This window comes from Dermacentor andersoni, chromosome 2, assembly GCF_023375885.2.
Source record: "Dermacentor andersoni chromosome 2, qqDerAnde1_hic_scaffold, whole genome shotgun sequence".
Lineage (NCBI taxonomy): Eukaryota > Metazoa > Arthropoda > Arachnida > Ixodida > Ixodidae > Dermacentor > Dermacentor andersoni.
The window spans coordinates 225,654,719-225,671,028 of NC_092815.1; the positions used below are offsets into that span (position 1 = coordinate 225,654,719).

Sequence of the window (16,310 nt, forward strand, 5' to 3'; positions counted from 1 at the left end):
AGATGCTCGTCGTAATGAGGTCGAAGTCATGCCATTGACAGCACTGACAATACAGGGTGTTAACAGCTTTATTGCGCGAGCTTGTTAAAATAAAGATATCGCGGTAAAGTAAGAAAATACAGTGCCGTTTTCCACACGTTTCCCTCGTTCGAGTGTCTCTCCTCGTCGGCCTCCGTGCTAGCTTCTCGAGCACCACGTGTGGAGCCGAGGTGAGGAGGAGCCTTGAAAATGCGGTGTTGAAATCCGATCCCAAACCCTGAGCAGCGTCTGAGGCGACGGGTGCAATATATCTTAAACCCTGCTGACGCGGCTCCCTTGAATCTTGCGCCTGTCGTCCGAGGCGTGCGAGAATTGCGCGGTGTCCAACCTTGTATCGTCTCAGTCGCTCCAACTTGACGATTTTGTCGTTGAGCTTGCCGGGCGCACGGGGAACCCTGCCGATCTCTGCGGTGTTCTCTTTTTTGAGAGCCGTTATTTCGAAAGGGTCTTCGTAGCGAGCATCCAACGCACCGGCTAGTTCGTCGTCCGAGGCGGGCGACAATTGCGCGGTGTCCAACCTTGTATCGTCTCAGTCGCTCCAACTTGACGATTTTGTCGTTGAGCTTGCCGGGCGCACGGGGAACCCTGCCGATCTCCGCGGTGTTCTCTTTTGTGAGAGCCGTTATTTCGAAAGGGTCTTCGTAGCGAGCATCCAACGCACCGGCTAGTTCGTCGTCCGAGGCGGGCGACAATTGCGCGGTGTCCAACCTTGTATCGTCTCAGTCGCTCCAACTTGACGATTTTGTCGTTGAGCTTGCCGGGCGCACGGGGAACCCTGCCGATCTCCGCGGTGTTCTCTTTTGTGAGAGCCGTTATTTCGAAAGGGTCTTCGTAGCGAGCATCCAACGCACCGGCTAGTTCGAGTAGGACGAGATCTCCTGGTTGGAGGCTCGGTGGCTTGGTTGGAGGTTGCAGGCTTGGTTGCTTCGCGTTGGCTTTGCAGGAGCTCTTGTATCTTCCTGAACCTTAGCAAGTGCGTGCAACCTTTGAGACTCGTCAGTCTTACTCGGCCGATGCGACGTTGAGCATGAGCCGGAAGGGGCTGCAACTGTCATGGCAATGTTTCGTAGCGTTGATAGCAAGTGTCGTTCAGGGTAATTCCTTATTTCCCGTGTCTTTTCTGCTTATAGTTTTGCGCAGTACTTGCTTAAGGGTCCCGACTATTTGCTCTATCAAGCCATTTGAATGAGGACAGTATGGTGGGGAGTTCCCATCTGTTAGTCCAGGTCTGTGATGAAACTGGCTGGTTCGCATGTTCACGTATCCCCTGGCCTGGTCGGAGTTTGTAGTCAGTTTTAGCAGAGGGCTTATGGTCCGCTGCGCTCAGACGAACGTGTCCCAAGAATTTTCACACAGCTGTCCACCTGGTAGGACAGTGCGCGTTCGCATAGCGCTCACACCGGCAGCGGAACATGGGCCGTTGCATAGGTTCCGCTACGACACCGATTCAAGGGAAGGATAGGGTGCGTCTATTCGTTGCTTTGTTGTTTTACAGTCACGCTGAACGTGCGTGGCTGGCATCTCTGAAACACTCACTTGTCAAAAAAATTGCTGCGGTGTAACTCAGCTAACCCTGCATATGCAAAGTGAATGCTTTGTGTAGCCTGATTAAATCTTGTTTTCACTTGGTAAACTCTTTATTTAGGTGTAATTGTTATGCTTAGGTATACAGTCATCGCTAAGCCAGATATGATGGCTGTGCCTAGGTCAGTGCCTAGCCATGACTGTGATTAGGCTTGGGTAGACACCCATCGTTCGATGGGGTGACGCATGTTGTGCCACGGGGAAATCGGAAATGCTAGAGATGCAAAGAGACGCCGCAAAACCACCACGAACATGCGCAGCGTCGAAACACAAACGGGCAGGGCGTGAACGCGCTCACTTTATTGATCTCGACGGTGCGACGCCTGTTGCATTCCGCACCCTCTTCAGTGAAGCAGCTTGCCGGGCAATATCCGCGGAGTGGTCAGACGCCGCTTGGTGACGACTGCTCAAAGCCTTCTGCTCTTGCGCAACGCCCAGAGATGACCCGGCCTCGCTCTCATCCATTGTCAAACTCGCACTGACTACGCGAGCGAGACGCTCCTCTTAGCCAAGCGCGCGGCGAGTCACGTGGCCAAGCGGTGAACTAGCTGCGGAGAGCGCACGCACCAAGCTGCAGCGAAGCTCGGCGCGGCGAGTCACGCGATGCGTCGCAAAGGCTAAGGCGCAGCTGCGGTCAAATGAAGGTCAAATTGGTGGCGACGTTGAAACTCGGCTCGACGTGGTTAGTAAAGCATTTGCTTTAAAACTCAGTCGCCTTGCACTCTATGAATGAAGATAACCAGCGACGCCGTGTATGTGGGCCCCTTAACGGCGAACTGCACCTCAGCTGTGGGTCGGCCCGGTATTGCACTATCTTCAGGATCGGCACACGTATGCTGAGTGCTGAACGCCTGCTTCACCTACGCCGCGGGTCATCCCGGTTTCGCACTACCTTCGGTATTGGCCCACATATGGCGAGCGCTTAACGCCTGCTTCACCTCTGCCCCAGGTCGGCCCGGCTTTGCACTATGTTCGAGATCGGCCCACGTATGGGGAGTTTTGTGTCTACATACGGATGCGATCCTACAGGAACTAGCCCTTAACAGCTTCGCTGTAGAAAGCGAAATCAGTGCAGTTTATGCAGCCAGCGGTGCACGTAGAACGTTAGCGGAGCGAAGCGTAGCAACGCTCTGCGGAAACTGATGACGCCCGGAACTCCGAATCGTGGAAGGCAATTGATTGCCATGAAGTTGAGGTAATGCATCGAAGACGTGCTTGGTACAGTCACGGCGTCCATGTGTCTTGTGGGGGATCGATGCACGCGAGGACGTGATCTCCCTTTTCGTTCAGAGGTCCTATGTGGTCTAAAGAGATTACAGTGCCTGGTTCGGCGGCGATTTCTCTCGGCTTGAGGCACCCATCGCTTCGCGTGGTCCGGGCGTTGATTGACTGGCGTGTGCAGCAGGATTCGCCATACTTTTTTTTTATTCTTTTTTTTAATCCTTCTCTCTCTCACCTATCGCATCTCCTTGCCCCTCCCCCAGTACAGGGTAGCCAACCGGAGATAATCTCTGGTTAACCTCCCTGTCTTTCCTTTGCCTTTCTCTCTCTCTCTCTCTCTCTCCTTCCTCATCGATGGCCATCGATACTTTCGCTGAATGAGGTCTCTTTGTCTTCTCGGTGCCTAGGTGGCCGTTGTTGCCGTGAAAGATGATCATGATGCTGCTTCTGGTGGCAGCGGGTACGACCACCCGCCGGTGACTGCGACCTCCTTCAATAAATCTTTTCCTTACTATGTCGTTTTCGATTTCGTAATGGGCGCTCCCACTGCGGGCGTCGTGCCGGAATTTTTGGCATTCCATGTCTTTCCCTTGAAACTCGCGTAGACGACTGTGTTCGCTCACGACCACTGCATTGCAAGAGAGGTCCAGGGAAGAAATGCTCTGCTCGCTTGGCTCTGCGTTCTCTGACTGTGTCGAGAGCGCATCTGCCGCGGTATTGTGGCGCCCAGACTAGTGCTTGACGTCGAAGCAGTACTCTGCTCCGTGGGGAGTCTACCTTGCAAACTGGCGGTTGCTAGCCTCTTTCTGGACGAGATACTGCAAGCTGAAGTTGTCCATGTACACCGCGGAGCCCGGGCCCTCTTTCAGGTCACCAGAGAACTCCACGACAGCCCAGTGTAGAGCCATGCATTCGAGCATGTTGGAGCGCAGGCCACGATCGTGTTCTTTCAGCGATCGGCTCGCGCGCTCTTAAGATTTGCTCCTTCCCACCTTGCTCCTGCGAGAAAACTGCCCCAAGTTCTGCTTGCGAGGAGTCGACGTGCACGTGGACCAGATAGTCTGGGCAGAAGCTTGCCGAAACCGGCGGGTTTTTAACCGCGTGTTTTACGGCGTTGGCAGTGTCTTGATGGCCCTCTGTCCACGCGACAGGAACGTCCTTCAGCAGAAGCTCTCTCAGCGGGTCCGTAATTTTTGATAACTCTGGAAGAAACTTGCGATAGTTGTTTGCGAACTGTAGGAACGAGTACAGCTTTTCGCATTGCGGTTTGGCTCGAATTTGTGGACAGCGGCGAATCTAGCGTCGTCGAGTGCTCACCCTTCGGCGGACATCACGTAGCCGTGAAAAAAGATATTGGCTTGAAGGTCCATTTATCAAGGTCCATTTTTAAACCGTTGATGGCAACTCTCCTAAATGCCTCGTCGAGCAAATTGGGAGCTTCAGTCAGTGTAGCTGCTCCCTGTCCAACATCGTTCATGTAAATAGACGTCGTAGGTAGCCCTTCAAACGTGCGCATTACTCTTTGCATTGTTTGAGGAGCCTTGCAGATGCCGAATGCCATTCGAACATATTCGTATTTCCCGTCTGGAGTGACGAACGTGGTCTTATGACTATCCTCCGGCTTCATCCGCATCATGTGAAATTCCGTCTTTACGTCCAGAACGGTGAAGCAGACAGATCCTTCCCGCATGATGTCGTCGATTACGTCCTCCATGACCGGTCGATAGTTTTTCGTTCAATTTGCGGTAGTCGAGGATGATGTCGTAGGGTGATGTGGTTGGTCGAGGACAGTCATTGGAGCACTGTATTTGTTTTCGATTGGACTTATTAGTCGCTTGGCAAGATAATCGTGGACTTGCCCTCGTATGAACTCACGATCAGCCGGTGAGCACCTGTACGGCCTCTATGACACGGGTATGTCGTCGCTTAGCTTGATGCTGCATTGTGAGTGCAGATAAATGCCCAGAGAGTCATCTTTCTAGGTGAGCGCTTGGTGAAGCTTCAGCAGAATAGCGGGGAGCTCATCTTTCTCGGTATCACTGGCGTCTTTGTCATTTTTCGCACGGCGCCTTCCACCGCCTGGGTGAAGCCGTCGTTGGGCATGGTGCACTTGGTGCTTAGGCGCATGAAATTGTCGCCTTCCAGAGCGCACTGGTTCGTTTGTTGGCAGAATGAGGCAATTACCAACTCTCAACTGCGTTGTCCCATGCTCCGTTTCGCGAACGACGTCTCGGGCGCCGACGCTTTCTCGGCGGGCTTGACTAGGTGATATCGTTTAACGATTGTGACGTCGTTCGTCGTGTGGAACGTCATGTCGACACTGGCGATTCGTCGCCATTCCGAGGCGAGGAACAAGTCGATCGCGCTTGGTAGCTCCATGACCACGAGACCTCCGACACGAACATTCGTTGTACCAACAGGGACGTCCAGCGTCACCGCGCGCGTCGAATGCATGCTGCGGTTGAGCATGGATCTCCCCGCGCAAGACCCATTTATGTGTCGGGATGTCGTTGCTCAAAGCACTCACGCTCATGATAGATACGTTTGCGCCACTATCTAGGCATACACGGACGAGTCGTTTCTTGCAATAGCCAGTCACAATCGGTAGAGTGCCACCGGTCGAACGCAAGAAGCAGTTTGCTTGCCTTGCCGTTGACGCCGTTCGGCTGTTATTTTCCCTCGTAGTTCGCCTCTCGTCCGCCAGGGCCGTCGCCAGAGTCTTGGGCTTGCCACAGTCACGGGACAGATGATCGAGGTCGACGCAGTTGTAACACGATCGGGTGTAGGTGGTTCGGGGGCTCGGAGGTCTCATGTCGTTTCTCCGTGCGTCCGGCATGGTTACGGAAGTAGAGTCTGCAACGCTCGTCTGACTTTCACCTACGGCAGGCCGCTGAAGGTGGTGGTCGATCTTTCCCATCTAGGGCAAAAATATTCAATTGGCGCCTTGTGTAGAGGAGAGCAGATCGGTCGATGAGCTCGGTCACGCTTCGACAGGGCTGTGCTGCCAGCGGATTAGCCCAGGTGTTGTCATCGATACTGCTGAGAATCAGCGAGATTCCTTATTCTTCCGCAAGTGCCTTCTCGAGTATGGCGTTTTTCGAGTACATATACTGGACGATGGCCTCGTTGTTCTGAAAGTGTCGCTTCGATTGCTGCTCGAGAAACTCCTGCATCGTGAGCCTCCCCTTGAACATTTGTGTGAAAGCTTGCTTCCACTCCTCCCACGTGTCATATAACCTGCTGTAAGCGCTGTACCAGTCCCTGTATGATCCCGTCGGTCGGTTCGCTGTGCTCGCCAGCGTGAGCGAGGAGGTCGACTGAGCGAACGCCGCGATCCGCTCCACTTGAGCACTCTATCGCTGAGCGCTTTCTGGGGGTGTGCGGTCGTAGGTTGGAATTGCCGACGAAGTGTCCCTCGTGGAATGGAAATGGATCGGATTCGTCGTTGGCGGGCCTCTGGAGAGCGCGTTCGCGATTTGGACTTGCCTGTTGACGAGTGTGGCGAGGATCTGAGCCGTGGAAGGATCTGCACTGAGGGAGCCCTGCGTTGGAACATTCGTGGCGTTGTGATGTTCCGCGTGTTGCCTGGCGGGAATGTTGCACTTTGGTGACTGCGTGGGAACCGTTGTTCTGTTGTTTCGGTGGGAGCATAAGTTTGCGCTCCGTGGTGCGAACTCGTAACGTAGTCAGTCAGCATTCAGACGTTATGCTCGTGTTGTTGAGAACTCCACGAATGTCGCTCGTAGTCGTACGACTTAGCTTGGCTCAGAGAATGTTTATCTCGGTGCGAAACCTCACATTATCGGTGGACAGAGCCTCCAGATTTACCTACCAGTCGTCTTCGTCGGTAGCCTGGTTTGACACTGGTGTGTCCATCGGCCCGATGGCTCGGCGGTTCGCGTTGTCCCGGATGAGCCGTTCGACGAGTTTTTCCTTACGACCGGAGCATGGCAGTCTGCGGGCCCTCGTGTCTCTTCGTGGTGACGGCGTTGCTTTCGAATGACTTTAGCAAGCCGTCGACGACGGTAGCCTTCGATTCCGAGCACAAAGTTTAGCGTGGCGTCATTGTGTCTGGTGATTCGTCCTGGTGCGATCCTGTCGACTTCGCCATGACAGCACTTGCAGTACAGGGTGGTAACAGTTTTATTCGAGACCTTGGTAAAATAAAAATATCGCACAACATTACGAAAACACAGCGCCACTTACTCACACTTCTTACTCGTTCGAGTGCCTTTGTCTGCCTCCGTGGTAGCTTCTCGAACCCCACATGCGGAGCCATTGTGGAGAAGAGGAGCCTTGAATGTGTGGTGTTGAAATGCGATCCGAAACGCTGAGCAGCGTTTGGCGCGATGGGGAGCAACATATCCAAAACGCTGCTGACACGGCCACTGCAGCTTCATTATCTGACTCGTCGTGCACGTCCTCGTCACACCGTCTTCATTCGACAGTTCTCATGCGTTGCCATGACATCGTCGTCGTACAGCCGTCGTCATGCATTCGGTGTCATACCGTCGTCGGGATTCCATCGCGCCGTTACATCATTTCCATTCTAACTTAAAAATCCAACTCTCGTCATGCCCTCGTCGTCATACTACTGCCATCATGCCATCGTCGTCATGTCTTTTCACTAATGTCATCACTTCAGTGTCGTAATCCCATGTTCCACATGCCGTCGTCTTCATACCACCTTCGTCGATCAATCAGTGGCATTCCTTCTTCATCCTTCTAGCTTCAACATGCTGTCATCATTCAGTCAAGATTATGCCACTGTTGTCACGCCATCCTCGTCACTGGGCCGGCGTCACAAAGACGCTTCCATGCCTCTGTTGTTTTCTTTCGGCTATACCAATATCCCAGATTCGTTTTTTCAAGGAACAACGTTTACCGTTATCCCTGCTGGCACTACTTCGTTGGTCAGCATGAAGGGTTTGCAAAAGCCCGTGCGCTGCAACTTGCATTCGGCGCACTTTCGTATTTACCTCAGCAAATATATACGCCGATGCACCGACCGATCCAGCCTCAGTAGCTACACCGAACACAGGAGGGTACACAATGAAAAATTCGCGCTAAAAAATCTCAGACTTCGCAGGCCCTACTACCTAGTCGCCACGTATAAGGTGTCTTTCTGTAATATGCGAGGAGAAATAAAATTAACCGAGGGGCACGATTTTCACTAACTATAGCGTGAGAAGCCAACAAACAAACACGCCAAGGACCACACAGGGATATTACTTGTACTTACTAATTAAATTTAAAAAATAATAAATTACTGGCAAATGAAAGTGGATGAACAAACAACTTGCCGCAGGTGGGGAACAATCCCACGTCTTCGCATTAGGCGTGCGATGCTGTAACCAATTGAGCTACAGTGGCGCCGCTTCTCCATCCACTTTCTTGGGTATTTATGTTTCACAACTACAACTGACCTTGGGAGAGTTAGCCAGCGTCACCACTCCAAACCTTTGCGGCTGATGTGAAACATCTTTCTGCCGCAGGCGTTACGAGTACGTAATCCTTTTGGGTGAAGGCAACTGGTCAATAAACCCACACATGACACCTAAAGGCATCAGTGTTGCCGTATTCGAGACCCTCGTTATGTGAGAACAAGAAAGAGGGTAACTTGGGGGGCCCGATTTTTATAAATCGTATCGTAAGAATCCAACAAACAAAGACGCCAAGTACAACATAGGAGAAATTACTTGTACCTCATATTTGAATTAAAAAAAAGGATAAATATAATGGAAATGAACGTGGATGAAAAAACAACTTGCTGCTGGTGGGGAACGACCCCACGTTTTCGCATTATGAATGGGATACTCCAACCAATTGCGCTACTACGGCGCCAATTCCTCATCCTATTTCTTGGTTATTTATGTTTTACTACTACAACTAACCTTGGGAGAGTTAGCCAGTGCCTCCACTCACAAACATTGACGGCGGATGTAGAACATCCTTTCTGATGCAGGTGTCATGAGTACGTAATCTTTTTGGGTGAACACGACTGGTCAATAAACCCACACATGCTACCTAAACGCGTCAGTGTTGCTGTATTCGAGACCACCACTTTCGCTTTCACTGCCATTAATTTATAATTTCTTTAATTAAATTAGTAACTACAAGTAATTTCCCCTCTGTTGTCCTTGGCGTTTTTGTTTGTTGGCTTCTCTTGATGTCATTATTGAAAATCGGGCCCCTCGGTTAATGCCATTTCTTCTCGTTCATTACATAACGTGGGTCTCAAATCCGGCACCATTGATGCCTTCAGGTAGCATGTGCTCGTTTGTTGACCCTTCACCCAAAACGATTACGTACTCGTGACGCCTGCGGCAAAAATGATGTTCCACATTCGCCGCCAAGGCTTGCGAGTGGTGGCACTGGCTAACACTCTCAAGGTTAGTTGTTATAGTAAAACATAAATGCCCAAGAAAGTTGATGGAAAAATGGCGCCGCTGTAGCTCATTTGGTTAGAGTGTCTCCCGCGTAAAGCGAAGACGTGGGATCGTTCGCCACCTGCGGCAAGTTGTTTTTTTATCCACTTTTATTTGCCATTAATTTATGATTTCTTTAATTCAATTAGTAAGTGCAAGTTTTCCCCTGTGTTGTCCTTGGCGTCTTTGTTTGTTGGCTTCTCATGGTATGATTTGTGTAGTATAATAGCGCGAATGTTGCTGACGCAGTTCTCACCATCTTGCTTTGATGCGGAAACTGCCTCGCTGGCCAATTTGCTAGATTATGATATAAAGTGACGTAGGATACGCGAGATGTGACAATGTGCGTTACGCTGACATCTTCGAGCTTATAACGACCTTACCTGATATGAGTACTTTTCAGGGTGGATTTTTATGATGAAAGAAGGGATTTGAGGTAACTGTTGACTGTTGACATTTTATTGGAATTGCTAAAACCATTTTTTTAAGCAACAGATTAAGGTTATAATGAAACCTTTTCCCGACAACAGTGCGATGCGATTCTGAAGGCGCGGTTTTAAACTTAGTGTGCGTCAATGTCAGAGCAGTGGTTTTTGGTGGACCACACCATCAGCGTACCTAGTGATGGGTCTGCTCTTTGCCTGAAATTTCACACTGTCGAGGCGTTCGAGCGTGATGTCTGAGATAGTTATATTTCTAATTATGAATTGTTTATCTGGTGAAGTAAAAGGCCTACTTAGGCCAATGCCGCATTGGCTCTTAACATTGCTAGGGTCTGCTAAAAGGCATGCTTGATTTTGTTGCCTAGAACTTAGTCGCGTGCTTCAAGTTAAGTTCTCGTTAAAGGTATGGCATAAACTTACAATTCATGCCCGTGCAAGATATCGAAGCACGCCGCCTTATGTTCTTTCTGGAAAAAGTAACTTGTCCTTTTCGCACTTGGCAGACTACTCCTACATGTCGGAGCACATGGACCTGCGGCACGTGATGGGAGTCGGTATCGCCATCACACGAGGATCAGCGGCTTCACTCTCCTTTTGCTACTCACTCCTGCTCCTTACAATGTGTCGTAATCTTATCACCAAGATCCGCGAGCTGCCTCTGCAGCAGTACATGCCACTCGACTCGCATGTGCAGTTTCACAAGATCGTCGCCCTGACAGCACTTTTCTTCAGCCGTAAGTATATAACTTTCTGTGCGCATTGAAGCACGCTGCAGTTCAAATGAATTGCAGAGAAAACATTCAGAAGAACAGGAAAGATATAGTGGCGCCCCTAGAATCCCTGCCAGGGCGGCCGCATTTCGATGGGGGCGAAATGCGAGAACACCCGTGTACTTAGGTTTAGTGGTCAGAATTTCCGGCTATGGCGTGCTTCACAACCAGATCGTTGTTTTAACACGTAAAACCCGATTATCTTTTTTCTAAGTGGGGCACCTAATATATTAGGTATTTGATCTTATTAAACACGGCATAAACAGCTCCGAACAAATTCTTTCCATTTACTATTGTTTGATGTACAAGAAAAGTTTGACGTTCAGGAACTCTCCAACTGCATTGTTCTTGCAATCCGGCGCCACCAGAACTTCATTCGAAGCGTGTAGTGCACGTATATGAATTTATGAGGCTTATCAAAAAACATGCGTGCCAGCAGATTAAAGCACTTGAAAAAACTTAATGCCTTTGATGCATGCTGGAACGTAGAAAGAACGGGCACTGCGCCATTCAGGATTTAGCCATAACAGAGGTGAGCCGCGTACAGCATATGTGCATCTTACGCGCAGTGTTCAGGACCATTTTTTATTCGCTTTAACTTCAGCGCTGGTTTTGCAAAAGAACGGCATGTCTCATGCGCCGAAAAATAAACAAATAAACTGCAATAGCTGCTTCTCGCCAGTTTTTTATGCGAGACAGAGATAAGGCAAGGAGAAGAAAGGTAGGGAGGTCAACTGCCCGGCTTGCTATATTACGCTGGGTGTGAAAGGAAAGGCAGAATAGAAAGAGAGGGAACATTGTGCGTTCACGCTGCGCTGCGTGCACACACGATGACCAAATTCGAGTCGCAGCGAGTTCCACACCGATACATTGGGCTGCCGTCATTTGCTGTCTGAAACAAGTCTTAGTACATCCCCATAGCCAGTGATACGCGCTCAAGTCACCTGGGATGACCAAGGGGCCAGTGGTCTTTAGCAGCACCTTGATGTACCTGACGCTACATCTTCGAAGTAAACCGTGGCCTCTTTTTACTTAAGTACAAATATAGTACTGCGGGTGAGCCATTGTGCTTACCCAAGACTGGCAAGCACTGAATTGAGAGCATCCAGCACTTGCACGGCACTTTGTGCTGATGAAGAATGCACCTCATTCAAAAGCATTCGATGAGTATTCCCCAAAGACCGGAGCATCACAGCCACTTGCCGGTTTTCTTCGGGCAGTCTGTCAGGAGCCCGTGCTGTCAAGTCTACAGATTGTACAGCGGTGATCTATTACTCGAAGTGGCTCCGGCTCCGACTGTAGCTTCCGCGGTGGCCCTAGTAGTTCCGACCAAGCTGCATTGTTCTCTGCCATGGCCGTGTCAGATTTAGATGGGATTCAGCTAAGCCTAAGGGGCCGAGGAGGAAGTCCGATGTGGCATATTCTTCACATCGGCGTCCTTTGAAGTCCTCGCTTTCCAACAGCCGCGACACTCTCGCGAGGAGAGGAACTTTCTCCCGCCATTTTCCTTCATTTTGGGCCAGCCTTTCAATGAAGCGTCAGGAAACGAAACGCACACGCACGCACACGCACGCACACGCACGCACACGCACGCACGCACACGCACGCACACGCACGCACACGCACGCACGCACACGCACGCACACGCACGCACACGCACGCACTCGCACGCACACGCACGCGCGCACACACGCACGCACGAGCACACGCGCGCACACGGGCACACTCGCGCACACGCGCGCACACGGGCACACTCGCGCACACGCGCGCACACGGGCACGCTCGCGCACACGCGCGCACACGGGCACACTCGCGCACACGCGCGCACACGGGCACACTCGCGCGCACACGGGCACACGCGCGCACACGCGCGCACACGCGCGCACACTCGCGCACACGCGCGCACACGCGCGCACACGCGCGCACACGCGCGCACACTCGCGCACACTCGCGCACACGGGCACACACGGGCACACACGGGCACACTCGCGCACACGGGCACACTCGCGCACACGCGCGCACACGGGCACACGCGCGCACACGCGCGCACACGCGCGCACACGGGCACACTCGCGCACACGCGCGCACACGGGCACACTCGCGCACACGCGCGCACACGCGCGCACACGGGCACACTCGCGCACACGCGCGCACACGGGCGCACACGGGCACACTCGCGCACACGCGCGCACACGGGCACACTCGCGCACACGCGCGCACACGGGCACACTCGCGCACACGCGCGCACACGGGCACACGCGCGCACACGGGCACACTCGCGCACACGCGCGCACACGCGCGCACACGCGCGCACACGGGCACACTCGCGCACACGCGCGCACACTCGCGCACACGCGCGCACACGCGCGCACACGCGCGCACACGCGCGCACACGGGCACACTCGCGCACACGCGCGCACACGCGCGCACACGGGCACACTCGCGCACACGCGCGCACACTCGCGCACACTCGCGCACACGCGCGCACACTCGCGCACACGCGCGCACACGGGCACACGCGCGCACACGGGCACACTCGCGCACACGCGCGCACACTCGCGCACACGCGCGCACACTCGCGCACACGCGCGCACACGCGCGCACACGCGCGCACACGCGCGCACACGCGCGCACACTCGCGCACACTCGCGCACACGGGCACACACGGGCACACACGGGCACACTCGCGCACACGGGCACACTCGCGCACACGCGCGCACACGGGCACACTCGCGCACACTCGCGCACACGCGCGCACACGGGCACACTCGCGCACACGCGCGCACGCACACACACGCGCGCACACGCGCGCACACACATGCACGCACCTATATATATTATATATATAACAGGTGCTCGTAATGCTAACGCGTTGCAATACTTGCACGGACACCAGCCTGTTTGGCACTCAAGTCCCTGCGGGAACTGGCAAAGTGCAGAACTGCCCATCGTTGCGGGAGTTCGACTACCAGCGTTGACCTGTGTCTCAGTATTCTTATGCTAAAACTGATGATACGCAGGACAGCTGTATATGTCATGAAGATGCCATATTTGACAGATGTGCTCTTCCAACACAGCTTCGGTATTATAAGGATATTAGCACCAATATTGGTTTCGCAGAAATGGGCATTCATTATATTATTTGTCGCAATTAACCAAGATTATGCAATCATGACTGCGTGTTGACGGTCTTCGCGGAGCAATTTGCTCTAGTGGAATAAGGGGGCGCGCCTCACGTTGCCTGACCGAAAGCGCACGAATACGAAACCATTACCACTTCTGCCCTGCTACTGTGAGATCATCTGCCATTTTATTTAATCTTTATCGTTTTGTTAAAACCACCCAGCGTCTATTACATAAGCAGTGGGCTTTTGTAGAAAGAATGTTGCTGTCACAAAGATCAGCGTGATGTTACATTTGATATGATATGCATGAAACTTTGTGAGCAACCGATAGTGGTGCTACTGGGAGAAAGACCTTTCTAGTCTTTTTCTCCTCTGGGAAAAAAATGAAGCAGAGAATGTTTTAGCACTGGCACTTCGGCGAGAAACTTGTAGCGCATGACCAGTGCGATAAGCGATGTGAGCTTCAGGGATAATGTTAAGAGGTCGATTAAGTGGCGAGTGAAAGGATCTTGCGAAATGGAGGGTTGAAATGCGTCGTCGAAAACTGATAAGTTAACTCGGCCTTTAGAAATTAGGCACTTATTTCATAAGAATACGAACCATGAATGTCTATAGGAGCCCGATTTCGAACGGCATGATTTTGTCGGAAATTCAACTGGCTGTTCGTGAACGCGCTGTGCTGTATTCATGCTGCAGAGCATGGAACGACAGTAGGAAGACCTATGGAGTAGTTGGCTACAAAAATAGTAACTGGCGTGTTCAAGAATTGAATGAATCTGTCTGACCAAGTTTATGGTCCGCTGCTACATAAGCGGGCACAGGTGGTCCATCTGTGTTGCAGGCCCCTTGCTATGCACTGTCTTTCATCGAGGATTAAACAAATCACCCATCCCCCAGCGTTGTATCGCTAACCTCTAAAGAGAAAGATTCAACACCTGAACATTGGCAACAGTGAGTAGACTCGTTACAGACGGAGCAGCGCCGCTCCTTAGCATAGTAAGCTTTTCGCACGTCACCTTCTCACATCCACCCCGACACACGCGCAAACTTATGCCCGCTCTGTCGCCAATGTATTAAAAATATGTAAATGGGCGCACGCTTGAGTCAGTGTGCCACAGCATGAGTGACGGTGACTACAACGACAACACAAGATTGTTCTAAGCTAGTCGTTTCATGACGTTCTTTAGAGTAGGCGAGTGACTAGCGATAATTCGTCATTGCTACAAGCAATTACGAAATACAGAACATTTACGTGGGAAGCCGTGCGCAAAGCAAGAAAACATGTATGGTAACGGAGCACACCCGCGAGCGATTAGGCAGAAAATGAACAACCCGATAGTGACCGTACCGAGGAACGTTACCCAGTCAGAAACGTGACAAGCTGCACTTCAAAGTTTTAGGCAAATAAAGAACGTAGACTAAAACCCACTGACACTGATATAATTAATAATCAGAAAGTTTGGACAGCTTGTAAACACGCTTCTAGCCCTGTTTTGTAGTACAAACACTGTATACGCTGCTCGCGCCGTTTGCACAAGGCATAATCAGTGCTGAAAGGGCTTACACGTCCTCTGATGTTGTGGCCGAAACTTCGTGTTGCCCTCCAAGTCACCTTCTAAGAAATTCGTCGAAACAGGGGTTTACTGAGCTGCACCGACTTCTTGCACAATCAATGTAAACGCGGAGGCAGCTGATGGAGGCAACAGCGGCGCCACTACGTGGTCGAACATGGCGACGCCCGCGGGATCGTCGCGAAAAGGGTCTATAAAATTGTAAGGACCTGTTTGTCAGTTGTGGCCTTAAATACCTAAATTAAGGTACCAAATTAATAGGAACGCGTTAATCAAAATGCATGCTTTCGATGGTCCAGACGGGCCTTGTTTTCCAATTTCCTTTTTCCCTCTAGGAACACAGATGACATCGTATGACAGGGCAATTTTTCCGAAAGCTTCCTAGAAGGCACACATATTGCTTGTGTTAAAACTCGACTTAGCTAAATTTTTCAGTGGTTTCTTTTGGGAGTTTGACGAACTGTTGTCACAGTAATCGAGAATGCAAATGTAAAAACGCGAAAGGTTAAATAAATAGCAAAAGGAAGGCTTACATATATGAGATGAATTTAATCACTTTCCACTGCAAATGCTTGTAACTCTAAATGCTAAGCTTTAGCTGTCTTGGTTATAAGAACAGCGTGATTTTTTTTTTTCTTGGAGCAGAACATTTGTGATGACATGTGCGCTTTAATAATGTTATAATGTTCGCCTTGGTTATGCTTCATACCATTTTGCCAAGTTACCGAGTTTGTTATGTCTAACATGTTCGTGCTCATTGCGCTGCACACCTGCCAGTATGTTCTCCGACTGCAGGAGAACGGGTGAACACCCAGTGTCAACCCTTGTGGCCAGGGTGTTTTACCACGCACGGAGGTGACAAATCCTCAAGGCCAAAGAAGTTATCGCGGTCTGTTCATGTACAGGCCACATAGATCTGAATGAACACGTTCTGCAAGGTTGGCACCGTAAACCGCACAAGACTTGTTTTCTAAAAAGAGGGTTTTTTCTAGCATATAGCTACGAAACTACTACAGCAGGGAGTGGCAAATGAGCAAGACACATGCAGATACGGCAATGCATTGTAGGCCTTTTGCCATTAAGTGTAACTGAGAGATATAAATAGTAATATCTTGATTACAGCGCGGTT

General features: G+C 51.3%; 1 protein-coding gene across 1 annotated transcript in view; it reads left to right on the forward strand.

Annotated features, from left to right (window-relative positions):
• Duox (dual oxidase) overlaps positions 1 to 16,310 on the forward strand; it is a 248,511-nt gene that overhangs the window by 182,466 nt on the left and 49,735 nt on the right. The window contains exon 21 of the mRNA XM_050186612.2: positions 10,219 to 10,449. Coding sequence (XP_050042569.2) covers positions 10,219 to 10,449 — 231 coding nt within the window. The remainder of the gene's footprint in view (positions 1 to 10,218; positions 10,450 to 16,310) is intronic.